General features: G+C 44.7%; 1 protein-coding gene across 3 annotated transcripts; it reads right to left on the bottom strand.

Moving 5' to 3' along the window:
* Nucleotides 1-8,111: 8,111 nt before the first annotated feature.
* Nucleotides 8,112-12,846, bottom strand: LOC133225485 (lysozyme g-like). 3 transcript variants are annotated; one of them, XM_061377932.1, is made up of 5 exons: nucleotides 11,770-12,846; nucleotides 10,857-10,946; nucleotides 9,676-9,872; nucleotides 9,283-9,418; nucleotides 8,112-8,415 (listed from the first exon to the last, which is right to left on the bottom strand). In XM_061377932.1, the coding sequence occupies exons 1-5, from the start codon at nucleotides 11,999-12,001 to the stop codon at nucleotides 8,285-8,287; spliced, it is 786 nt and encodes a 261-aa protein (XP_061233916.1). In that variant the 5' UTR covers nucleotides 12,002-12,846; the 3' UTR covers nucleotides 8,112-8,284. The 3 variants fall into 3 exon arrangements, with proteins under 3 accessions (XP_061233916.1, XP_061233917.1, XP_061233918.1); XM_061377934.1 differs by lacking the exon at nucleotides 8,112-8,415 and adding an exon at nucleotides 8,422-8,896; XM_061377933.1 differs by lacking the exon at nucleotides 10,857-10,946.
* Nucleotides 12,847-13,677: the final 831 nt, after the last annotated feature.

Here is a 13,677-nt window from a genome sequence, read left to right on the forward strand (position 1 = left end):
TCCTTGTGTTGAAATTTTGTGGCTAAATGTGTGCAGTTGATGGCTTGCTATTAAAGAACTTTGTAAATAAAGTCAGAGAAGTAAGTAGAATATATCTAACTAATGATGGTGAGGATATTTTGAGCTAACAGTAACAGGTTTACAATGATGATGCATGACTTTGGTGCACAAAGGAAGAAACTGGAGTTGAAAAGCTCACTGCTTAGCAGTTACACAAGAACTGACTGGCTATCCACCAAGAGTGTAATTTGATTGACACAGGCTTTTCATAGAATTATAGAATGGATTGGTTCGGAAAGGACCTTGAAGATCATCTGGTTCCAATCCCCTGCCACAGTCAGGGACACCTTCCACTAGACCAGGCTGCTCAAAGCCCCATCCAGTCCTTAGCTAACAGTCTGTCATCTTACTACCTGAACTCCCCACTTAGAATTAACAGAAGGAGTGATTCATATCATGGTAATTTGTATAATTTGTTTCTCAGGGAATGTGCTATCTCACTTGATACATATTTCTTGATCCTAACTGTTTAATAATAATAGCCTAAGAGTTGCAGTCTGTGTATAAGTTGATGCTTTTCCTGTTCTAAAATTGCAGACATCAGAAACCTGGAGACCCTGAAACACACATCTTCAGTGCAAGTTAGTAATGATGGGCTGCAAGCTTATAACACCTTTTCCTGAAGGATCTTGAGTATTACTCTTCATGTTTTTGTTTACAGTTTTGAGAATCGTGGCCAAAGTTAGGAAGCTGCTGCTGTATCAAATGATAAAGCAGTGTTCATTGTAGTGAGCATAAATGCCACAGTTCAACACAGTGTGAGCCTCTCCCACGCTACACACAATGTAGAGAAGTTAATCTTAATGACTGTATGTTATGAGAAGATTAGAAGGATACAGTCACTGAAAATGAACATTTATCCTTTCTGCATGCTTCCAGAGAAGAATAAACACCAGTAGGAGTTCAAAGGAACAGACATCAGTAGAGGGACATAAAAGCTGGAGACACTGTGAGGAAGAGAAAGAAGGATAGGATATAGTAGTAGCACTGAGGAGATTGGTGGGTCAGTGATTCCTACAGGCAGACTGAAGGCAGAAATGCACAGCTGAGCTGAAAAACCTCAATTTCTCAGCAAGCTATGGGCTATAATTTGAAGGACACAGAAAATACTGGTGTCAGTCTGATGTACACAGAATAGCAATGAACAAATGAAGCAGATAAATTGATGTTGCCTTCCGGCCTTCCTGAGCCTGCATAGCATCTTGTGCTGCAGTGTGTTATAACTGTAATCTCTGTGTGATGCTGATCCGTGTGTGATGGTGTTCCTACAGGGAGGTACTTGTTACAAGCTGAAATTGTGAGTGCAGTGCATCCAAGGTACAGGGCATGCTTAAAAGAGATGGCACAAGTACTAAGGCCCAGAAAATTACTTAAATGGATCTTGTTGCTGAGGGATAGCAAATATAAGACTTGCACCAGGAATGGTGGCACAGAACACTAAAGCCAGGATGGCTCAGCTTTGCCAAAGACGTTCAGGGTTTGTCTGAGGCACTGCAGCCAACAGAGGGAGTGCTGCCAGTTCTGTCATACACAGTATGTGTGTGAATATCAATCTATTCTATTCATTACACTATACAGGTGCTACAAAAGTACTGCAGTGTAAACCAAAGAGAATGTGTTAATGAACGAGCTTCCTTGGTATGGTGCCCAACTTAGAAAGTGTGTGATAAACTACCTAAGTTAGAGCACAGCTAGTAACTTTCCCAAGTACAGAGAAGAGAATGCTTTAGATAGTACCTGTTATTTCTGGTGTTTACAAGAGGTGTTTACAACTATCTTTGACAAGTTGTCAGTTTTAATGAAAAATAAAATTGTATTCTCTTGAAACATTTAATCTGTGCGTTAGTCTGGGAGTTCCTTAAATGGTATTTCCTCCAGGGTCACAACTGTCACATAGTCAAGCTGCTATCTCAAACCTTCTCTGAGTAAGCATACATTCTGTAAAGATTTGCACTCAGTTCCACAGCCTGAACCAGCAGGGCGCACAAACACAGTGTGTGTGTCCACAGCCTTTCATTAATGGAGCATTGTAAATGTTTCATGTAAATCTTCACGAAGCACACGTAAGGGATGCAGCCTTTTTGTGCAGGGAGCAAACAGGCTGACTTAGGATCATAGCAAAATTCAGGTTGGAAGGTACCTCGCAAGGCTTTAGTCCAACCTCTTGCTCAATGCAGGGCCAGCACTGAGGTCACAGCATCATAGAATATAGAATGGTTAGGGTTAGAAAGGTTGCTCAGGACTTTGTCCACCGAGGTCTTGAAAACCTCAGAGAACAGGGACAGCTCAACCTCTCTGGACAGCCTGCTCTGCTGCCTGGCTGTCCTCATGGGGAAAGGTTATAGGCAGAATACAGTCTTGTATGCAGTCTGAATGTCTCTTTCAGCTTATGCCTGTTGTCACTTCTCTTCCCATCTTGCACTACTGGGAGGAGCCATCCTGGCTCTGTTCTCCTCAATTATCCCTCACAGGTAGGTGCTGTGGTGCTGCTGTTAAATCCACCTGTCCCTTCTCATGGGATGATTGCTCCAGCCCCAGCTATCTTGGTGGCTCTCTGCTGAGTTCTCTCTGCTTAATTGGTCTCTCTTGTGTTAGGGGGCTCAAAACTGGACACGATTGTAAATGTGGTCTAACAAGTGTTTAGCAGAGGTGTGTAATCCCTTCTCTTGGTCAAGCTGTGCTGTCCATACAGCCCATGGTACCCTTTGCTGCTTGGGCACACTGCTTGCTCATATTGAGCTTGCTTCTTGGGTAGGAACCATTTGCCATGTCTACCTGCTGTAGTATTTATATTCAAATCCTGGTGCAACATGTGGTAGCAATGTGAAATGGGCTGGCTTAAGAATAAATTTCTATTTCTGTGCTATTGCTCTGTTGCAGGTTCACTGACTGTTTCAGATTTGGTAGTTAATACTGTAGTGTAAGTAGATCAATGCCAATAATAGTATCAGGATATTTTTAATCACAGGTAAAAATGCTGGCTGTAAAAAATGCACCGTATTTGAAACAAATAAACAAAACCCCCTCTTTCTTCTCTAGGGAGTTTCCCTGGATCTCTGCTCCAGTTCTTCCACTTCTCCTTCCTCTCCTCCTTCTTCTTTCTTCTTTCTTCTGTACTTCTTATCCTTAGGGGGCTGGAGCTGTTACAGAATTGGATTCCAATGCATACAGCAAATGGTTAGAGGTTGTACGGGTGAGCACACAACCTGGCAAACAAGTGAGGTGTGAATGTAGGCATGAATAATGAAGCAAGATCCCCCACTAGGCAGGCCCCTGTGGTGCATGAGGGGTAATTAACCTAACTATGTAGCTGCAGCCTACAGGCCCCTGTGCTTAGTTAAAACAAAAGAAAAAAAATGTTTTTGAAACATGATTTTTTATCTAAAGTATAAAATAGAAGTAATTAATCTCTTCATTCCCAAGAGAGCACTGGGAAGCAAGCAGCTGTTTCACAGTGCAAAAGCAGCTTGCTTATGTCCTGACACTCACCAGGGTCCTTCCCCAGTGCAGGGAGCTGATAGCAGGGTCAGCTTTGTTCTGGACAAAGAGCTGGGTGAAATGTTCAGGGATTGCCTTTCAGTGAGGGCCACTGCTGCTCTTCTGTCTTTCTGCTGCAGAAGAAAGATGCATTTTGTGTTTATAGGAAGGTTGATCATACTTGCATTAAACCAAATGCATTTCTGTGGTCACCCCAGGCATCGTTAAGCACTGTCCCAGTGTGTGACTCTTGAAAGATAATACCAGGAATCAGTCACAGCTGGATCAACACGCTGGCTGTTGCCAAATTTTGTAATCTTGACTTGGTGTTCTTTCATGTCTTCCAGATCTTCTGCAATCTTCTCTGTCACTGCCTGCGTAGCCAATGGAGAAAGGTACCTCCAAAAGTTGGGTTTTCTGTTCCAGAAGAAAACAGTATCTGAGAGAGTCAGAAGAAATATACACTACTTCCTGGCTCCAGCTTGCTTAACCATAGGTACCATCAACAAGAAAAAAATCAAAAGAGAAACATCCTTCAATTACATCCATTACAGTTTATCTGACTTGCAATTTGTTTGACTTGCCATTTATCTGCATCTTTCTGTTGTCTAAGCACGCTGCTGCAGAAGGCAAACAAGCAACCAGCAACTGAGGGGAACAATGCTAACCTGATCCCAGCAGCTAACGGAAACCAGACTTTGGTATAGTGAATCATTTACAAGAATATTAGGCAAACATCACAGACCTGACATATTTGCTGCACGACAACTTCCCCCATCTCACCGCACTTCCTAGAGACAAATGGGCTTTTTCTCTGCTGGCAGCATTTTGGAGCAGCTGGCCCAGTGCATTTCCCACATGCCACAGGTATTACGGGAAACAGGAATGCCTGACAACTTGCTGTGCGTTCTCCCAAGCACAACAGGGTTTCTGCTATACAGCACAAACACAATTACGATTAAAAAGATTAAATACCTTTTAATTTAATTTGAAACCCGGTTGTTATCAGTGTGGACTTAGGGTGAGCCTTGCCTGAAAACAGCTGTCCCCCTTCAGCTGTTGGAAGCAACAACATGAGAAAGTGGGGACCTCCTCTTTTGGCTGTAATAAGGTTTTTGCAGGTGAAGACCCAGCAACAATAAAATGACACTGCTGACAATTTGGATATGCAGAGACTACACCAGGTCCCTGTTGTTATCCCTGCTTGTACATCAATGACAAAGGTGTAGGCACAAATCCAAATTATCAGGTAACGTGGATCAAAGCTACTGTAGCTCTTCAGCAGTAAGGAAAGTAGCCACTGGATGGCAGACGTCCATATCAGTGCTAATCTATCCTGACATGTTTCTTCCACGTGGTAAATTCTGTGAGGGTGAAATGCTGTGTCACTCTTACATCAGCGCTTTAACATTCTAAGCTGGGGAATCCTGTCCCATTGTGTTGAAAGATTCAATTCTCTAAGTTTTGCCTGCACCGTTAAAACCTCCCATCGAGAGCCAGCTGCAAAAAGTCACATCAGCCCATGCATGGATGTTCATGATTACGTGTGACTTTAAAGAACATTGAAACAGAGGGAAGTACGTCTGGCAGGAAGGAAAATAGAACAGGGATGGCTCATACAGAAATGACATTAAAAAAAAAAAACCCACAAAAAAAAACCCAAACAAAAAAAAAAAATTCAAAATGCCACTGAAGATGATTCACAAACCAGTAATCTCCAAGTTCCCTTACTGCTGGGGAGAATTGGAAAGGAGGTACTAGTTTGCTTCTTCTACATCACATTAATTGACACAGGCAGGTAGATCTGCTGTGTTCTGGATCCTACCCAGAAATCCTTGCTTAACCATATATGCATGCACAGAGTCTACATGCCCAGGGAACTGTTTTCCTCAACAAACCTGTATTCAGAGTACTAGGGGAGAATAGCATGTCTGCATGGTGGGACAACCTGTGCGACATCAAGCAGGGTGCAGCTCACAGGCTTCAGCAAAAGCTCCAGAGCTGCTGTAGGCTTGGGTCTCCAGGGACAAAGATCGTGCTGTGACTTTTGTCAGTGCTCTTTGCAGCATCTCTTTCTTGTCTCATCACTCGCTTGCCATGGAGGAGGCAGTATGCAAGCCACACAGTGTTGCGGTCTCTCCTGCTATGTCAGGGGTACAGGCAGTTTTGAGGTTTTGGGCAGCCTCAAAACTGTCCCAGATCATGCTTTATGTCCAGGATTTGTCTTATACTCACTGTTAATTGAGGTGTTCAGCAACCTCCAATTCAGATCCAGCTCATCTTACTTTTTTATTTGTCTTTCAGAAAGACTACAGAAAGCCTGTCAGAGTGCAGTTCTGCCATTGATCATAGATGATCCTTTAAGGTCCCTTCCAACCTAAACCATACTGTGGTTCTATGATTCTAGGATCACTTTTTACACTGAAATAGGAAAAAACAGGTCATGTGCATCCAGCATGGGAGTATTTAGTTTCAAGGAAGGCAATTAAATAAACTGAGGCAAGCATTACATTCAACAGTCTCCAGCAAAAAGGAGCAGACCCAAACCAAAGGAGCCTGCCAAGCATCCTGGATGCTGTTCAAAAATACCATGTTATAATTCCACACTAGAAGATGCCACAACTCAAGAAGAAAAAAGGTTGCCCCCTCATAGGATGAGCCTAGTATTTTGGGGTGCAGTCTTGAGCATGCCTAAGGCAACCACAGAGAAACTCTGTCCTGGGAGCAGGTTGCTGGCTAGGAAATTGCAGCCCACTTTTTCAATGAGTAACAAAGCAGAACAAGCTCAGTTATTCAGCACTGCATTACTGCGGTGTCACTGCCCTTGGTTTTCAGCATCTTTTGGAGAGACATGGATGTGTGGCTCAAACTGATCTAACTTCAGTGTTCAGAGTCAGTCATCAGATCAGTCTGCTCAGCCATGTAGTTACAGCTCTGGCCCATGGGGACTTGTTCTTGGCAGTGGTTTCCTACTGTTTCAGTTACTGCTGAAACAGGTTTTTTACTTGCTCCCTCTGCCTGGTGTCTATGACAGTCAGTCATTGAAGCTCCAGATTTTAGACAGATCCCTGCCTGAGCCGTGGAGGGACTGGCCCATATCACCTGCAGCTTATGAGGTCGATGACAGAGAAAGCTTCCCATCTCACATTTGCTGGTTATTGTAGGAAGCACATTTAAACACATTTCCCAGTATTGACATTGGTTATAAAACCAAAGCACAGGACCCAGAGAAGATTTCTCTCCCCTGACTGGAATTTGCTGTCTTTTTGATTTGCTGATTGCTGACTCTGACACAACAATGTTAGCCTGTAAGAGTCTTTAAAGAACACCAATTTCATTTCCCCTCTCTACAGCAGCTTAACATGCAGCAGCTTGACAGCAGCATAACGTGTTGGTTGCTCCCAGTGAATGTTGCTTCATTACCCTGAAAGTTCTTTGAAGTACCCAACACAGGGGTCCACGAGACACATCGCTTCTGTATCAGCAATGGTGACAGCCAGCAGAAAAGTGTCCCAGCACTTCCAAAATCCTTATTCAAAAGGCTAAACATGAACATCCTTATTCTCTGTTCACAGGTTTGGAGGCAGTGGCTAAGCTTGGCCTGCCTCGCACCCTGGTCACCAGTCCAGCTCTTCTCATCCACCCCTGAGTGGCTGCAGCGCCATTTCCCTCTCCCTGTTCTCAGAATGAGTTTTAGACCCATTGCAAGAGTAATGAATTGGGTTATTATTCAAGTTGCAGGTTGCTGAGCCCCATGGGAAAAGAAAGTATTTGGATTCAACATTTATCTTTATTTTCTTTCTTATTCTCAGTATTATTCTCAGTAAACCTTAATTTCCACCCAGACCCATCCACATTGATGAACACTTGCAAACAGAGCTTACAAACCCAGAGATAATTCACTTCAAATTAGAAGTTTGGATTCCTGACAGAGGGACAGATACTGAAACACTTTTAAACTTGAAGGAAACCCAGCATAAAGATGCAAAAGCTAAAGCAGGAAAGGTTGTGGGTTTTTTTACCAACACTCTTGTTTTGATACAGCCCCTAGGCTTGGGTACGTACCGGTCTGGCTCCCACTCAGAGGGCTGTTGACTAATGGAAAGCTGTTTTGTGCGCCTGCTATGGCTCTTGGAGTACTTCCCATACAGCCTCTCCTGCATGAGGCTGCTTTTCACCATGAAGGAGTCCCCAGCCTCACCATGCCTGTGGGCTCCAGGGCTTGGGTGACTAACAGAAGCATGTTTAGCATTGTCCTGTACAAGGCTGGCCATAGGAATGGACAGCTAGTGCAGAGACCAAAGGCTTGGCAAGGAGTCTCTTCATTGCCCTGCAGCCAGCACAATCAAGGGGAAGGATGAGTTTAACTTAGGGGCTTCACCACCATATTGGCCAGGGAGAGGGAAGGAGGTGGATAAAGGAGATGGGCAGAACACAGACAATGCACAGAGAGAGCTGCTTGTGTGCCCATGGTTGGGGGATGCACAAACAGCTCTGGGTTCAGCTTCAAATAGGAAGAGGCACGTTCCTCACCTGACACCTGAACATTGCTGGACTGTCCCTATCTGCTTTCAAAGGCCCCGAGCTTGTGGTGTCTTGTCCCAGCAGGTTCCCTGGAAGGCAATGCTGAGCCGTTGCTACCAGCACTGGTCCTGTCAGGGGACCTGAGGAGCTGCTCTGGGTACTACGATCACTACTGGGCTAGTCTATGTGGAGGAGAGGCTTGGTGGTGGTGTAGGTTTATGAGCTAGAACCCATGTCTCTTAAAGTACTGGGCTCGCCTAATCACACTGTTGACGTAGTAGCTGTCTCTGTCACAGGGGTCATCCTCGTAGACCTGGAAGTTGCCCATTTTTGCACGGTAGGTGCAGATTCCCCCTAGAAAAAGTTAATAAGTTGTTGTTACAGGCTTAGAAGTAAGAAACAAAGATTAAAAGGTAAAATTTCCTAGTTAAAAGGGCCATGCATCTCACCAAGCCAACACAACTGCTTGGGAAATCGCTCATTCTGCATTATGGTTGAAAAGTGACTAGTTCTGTAAAATCCTTATTTTGATACTGAAGGAACCCATGACTCTCTCCAAATGAAAGTGGGAATGGCATGGTGGTCCTAGAAAAGGGTGTAATCAAAAAAAGGTAGTGGCAGAACAAGGATGGCAAATTAGGAAATAGTGCAGGGTGAACAAACCAGCACACAGATAACATGGACTGCAGGCAGACCTGGATCCCAAGCTTCCTTCACACAAGTTAACAGCATGCCACAATCAATCTGTTACGTTGCGATACCTCAATTTCTGCCTTCCCCAGTGGCTTTTGTTTGGCTGCTTTGCACCTTATTTGTCCACCTGACAGCTATTTCACTCGTAGGATGAACAGAAAAGAGGAAGTTTGGCTGCAAGGCTGGGCTTGTTTCATGCTGCTTCCTACTACAGTAAAGCTGCCAAGGAGCTTAGTGTCCCACCACAGTCTCTCTTCGGTAGGCAGAAACATGGAGGCTCTGTGGACAGCACTTTGAGCTGGGAGGCTGCATCTGTATTCAGACCTCTTGCTGATCTGTTGCTTTGGGATTGCCTCTTTTCAAATAGAAAACTCCAGTTTGGTGTGGGTTTTTTGTTTGTTTGCCTGTTGTTTTGACAAGAGATGCTGTAAAATCTGCTAGAGTGATGCTCTTAAAAGTGATGCCAACAAATGCACAGCACACCCATCATTCAGCATATCCCTTTCTAGTACAAAGCCCCTCACATACCTCTCAGCTGCTGGTCCCACGTCCAGGTAGGATGTCTTGCCCGTACTTCATTAATTGAAAGAACCAGAATAGTTGAGCACTGATTTATATGTTCTTCACTATCCCACAGTCCAAAAGGCTGTTGATGCACACCAAGCTAGAAAAGTCAAGCAAGAAAATGGGTTTTCCTCTGAACACAACCACAGCTCTATCATCTTCCCTGTCTTCTTTGTACTCCCAGGCTGTGACTCATTGAAGTGACCTTACTCAGGGCAACACTTAGGCACAACCTTTGATGTAGAAGGAACAAATTTAAGTGGTGTCCTGAACACAGAACAGTCATTTACTAAGGTAAGGCCCTGGGATAAATAGTACATTACTGTTCTGTTACTCATACTCATCATCCCCACGTACCTGCATCAAGCCGTACTTGTGCCGTTCCTGATCCCAGCCGTTGTCTAGGAGCAGACCAACACGGCTTTCTTGCGAGATGATGCCAGCAATGAGTGCTGGCTCCAAACACAGGTTTCTGGCTACTCTCTTAATCGGGATCTCGTATTTCCTCAGGCGTATGATGTCTGCTTCAACAGAGCTCCGTACCAGGGCAAGTCCTGTGTGTTAGGAAAGGGCAGACTCACACACCCTCCTGTCCAAAACCCTCGCTTCACCTTTGAGTGGTGTTTCAAAGGAGTAACTCAAGTGCTGAAGTAAACACAGCTACACCAAGTTGGGCAGTGGCGCCTGAGGAACAAGCATTGACTCTGCGGCCAGAGAACCCAAGGATGATGAGGGGAAGAGGGCAGCTTCTCAGGAGGTGGGACTGCATGTTCATGGGCTACTCCTGCTGCTGCATGGCTGGAAATGTGGCTCTGGAGTCAGAAAAGTGCAATTCAAAATGCATTTGAAAAGACTGTGAGGCTGACTGACTGTCCAGGTGGGGCTTTCTCAAAGGTAATTTTGGAACAGTTTGGAAACAAGCAAGCAGGTTCAGATCCATACTTGGACACCCGCAGTCAGGTGTCTGCCCTGGAGCTGCCTACATCCGATGTATGTGGCAAAGTCCCTGGAGATCTCAGCAGTATGAACCTGATGTAGTCAGCTTTGTAATGATGGGGCAGTAACACAAGACAAGAATGAGGGAAATGGGAAGGAGTTACCAGAAAAGGGTCATCCAGAGGTAGGACAGCTGTGCATGTGGGACCTTCCTCCTGCAAACTATGCCTCCGGCTAGCGGAGCTGACATGCCAGCACTCAGGGCCTGGCTCTGCACATCTTCCCCTTTGAGCAGACAGGCTCTGGGGTTTTGTGAAGATGCTAAAGTCCTGGCCGATGAAGAAACCATTTTAACTGAAAAGGGGTTGCACCTTTTCCCTTTGCTTAGCAGCTGAGGATCCTGACTATGGGACCTGGAATTTGTCCTCCCACTTCCCACCAGGTCTGGGGGCTTCACAGCACCTGACATTTTGGGAGAGGAGGTGTTGCTTTCTCTCCTTCGGCTAATTGAGTAGCTGCAACACATTTAATTTGGTAGCAGACAAAGCATCTCTCTGTAAGGTACAAACAGGTTGACAAATCAAGCAATGAATTATACCTACCACAATCCGAGGCTCTTACAGCTGTACAGGGGACCAGTGGGGCTTGAAGAGCACTTATATCACCATAGCAACTGTAACTCATGGATGGAGCTGAAAAATTAAATACAGGTGTTTAAACGCGTAAGATCTCAGGGTGATACTCTACAGTGTGCTGCAGGTCCATACAGCATGAGGGATTCATGCAGACCAGTAATCCACATCACCCTGTGTTGACCATGCTTGTACGGTTGCCACTGCTCTCCATTACTAACATCAAAGACAGGTAGAGAACAGAAATTGTTCTTTTCTAATTGCATAGGTTGAAGTGAATGTATCTAATGACAATTTAGATGAATAGGCATCTGCCTTGTTAGGTCCAAAGGCTGGTGTGGGAGAGGGGAACCACAGCCTCTGCAGTTATTTCAGAGGGTGCTCTCCATCTAATGCCCAAAAATATCTGTGACCCCTCGGGTGATGGCTGGTGGTACCCGAGCACCCTGGCTGGGAGCATCTTCTATGACCCTCTATAACTTGGTAAGGAATTAATTCAGGAGAGTGCTTGCCTCAGCCTGGGCAAATTACTCTGCTTCCTCAGTTCCGGAGGAATGAATAGCCTCCATCAAAGAGCTTGCCACATTGGTGGGATCATTTCTGGGCAGGCGGGGATCAGAGAAAGTTAGGTGGTAAAATCAAGAGAAGGTATGTCTGTGACTCCCTTTTGGTGTCAGTCCCACACTCCAGACATGCTGGTCTGGGATGCACGTGAACAGCAAGCAGCCTCATAGAGCAGCCGAGGACCATCAGTCACATGGGGCTTTACAGCGCCGTGCAGAAAGGGGACCTCAGGCCTGAGTGTACACCTCCTCTCTGCAGTCCCTCTTCAAACAGTTCCTTGGTGTTTTTGACAGCAACCCGAACCCAAACCCTGGCTCACCAACAAGGGCCATAAGGCCCAGCAAGAGCAGTGCAGGAATCATGGCAATGGCTCTCCTCAGCTGCCCCAGCAGACCTGGAAACACAGCAGTTTGCAGAACAGGAATGAATCGGTGCTCATTTTCAACACCCCGTAGCAAAGTCTGCATGCCAAAAGCTCCCAGACAGGTGCAGATAGGTTGGAGAGTGAAGACACCCTCTCTGCAGCATGTCCTTCCCCTCACCCCCAGCATGGGATGCAGCCACCAGCTTCAGAAAGTGGAGGTGGGAGGAGAAGCAAGTGATGATCCTTATCTGATCCTTATTTCCTCCTTGTTTGGGGACACAGGCTTCTCCTGTCATTGAATGTCTCCTCCATCTCATGTGCCATTACACCACCACATTGAGAGGGGAAGGCCATGCCTGGGGAGCCTGGGAGCAGGGAGGTCCCTGTCAGCTGCCTGGGCCAGCAGGGATTTTTTTAGCCCGTCACTTCTCATTGCTTGCTCACATGGCTCCTCCCATAGCATGAGAACACCCATAGCTTGTCTTTAGGATGAGCAGGTGAGGTACTTTTGCTTTAAATAACTGTCTGAAGTCTAACGTGCTAGAGTGCACACATCTTTTGTGTGTCTGTTGGAAAGGCAATGAGATTTTTTGCTTGCCTTTTGGAAAAAACATGTTTTCAAAAATGAAGCAATATGACCCTTAATTCTCTGCTAAGGTATGCGAGGTAGCTCCAACATCCATCTGATGAAATAATACTTCTGTGATAATTTATGTGATTCTGTGATCTGCGATACTAGTGGCAGATAATTGCTTTACTGATCAATGCATTCATTGTGCTTGTTAATAGAATTCAAAACTGTTACCAGATAAAAGCTATCAATTACAGAAGACATTGACTGTATTTGCCTTGCTGCTAAATGCATTTAAACTGAGCAGGTTTTATGGTTTACAAAAAACTTGTTCCCAAGAGGGTTTTGAATGCAAAACGTGCCACAAGTCTTGTAGGCAATCATCACACAATGCAGTTAACACTTGAAAACCCCTTTCCGATTTTAATACTAATTTTAATAATAATTATAACAATAATTTTAATAATAGTTTTAATAATATTTTAGTACTTAATTTTAATCTCTTTAACCTGTATTTCTACTGCAAACCAGGCTGCATGGGTGCAGAAACACGAATAGTTCAGCAGTGTCATTGGAAATACTCTGTTGTCCTGAGAAGGCTTATTCAGGCCAACAAACGCCCATGGCCAGAGCTGGGTACATGCAGTAGCTCAGTTGGAACTTTATCGCTAGCCCTGATTATTCACAAGCCCAGATCAATATAGCTTGATCCAATACCTGTGAATTCAATGGAAAATCCATACACGGCCCCATTGAAAGCTACACACTGTTACTATTTCCACATGTACGAAATTGATAGATTATATAGTTATAAGTTATCAGCCTTATTTTTTCCCTCCCATCACATAAACCATCACAGGCCTAGGCAGAAACAGTGCAGCAATCACAATATTGACAAGATGCTAAATCAAAACAAAATCAAAGCTTCTGGCTCTGAATGAATAGTCTATGAATGAATTCCGACTCACCTGTCTTCAGTCAGCCTTCCTCTGAGGCAGGTCACTTGATGACATTTATATATATGTGTATGAAAAGGTACCCACCCTGTGGGCTTAGGAATCTTAATTCCTACCTAGTATGATGACATTTGTTTTAAAGTGCAATAAGTAATACATATTAAGAGCTTAGAACTCTGATGATTCCTTTCATCCACAGATTTGTACAAGCAGTGGTTAGTAATACTATGGACAACACTGAAAGGAAATAAATACTGGTTTTCCTCCATCAGTGAGAACATTGATGCACAATAAATGGCTTGCAGAAAGCATTGCAGTGAATCAGTGGTAAAGGCC

Source organism: Neopsephotus bourkii, unplaced genomic scaffold (assembly GCF_033783945.1).
Source record: "Neopsephotus bourkii isolate Nb327-2 ecotype Australia unplaced genomic scaffold, CSIRO-AGI_Nbou_v1 NB_1760, whole genome shotgun sequence".
NCBI lineage: Eukaryota > Metazoa > Chordata > Aves > Psittaciformes > Psittacidae > Neopsephotus > Neopsephotus bourkii.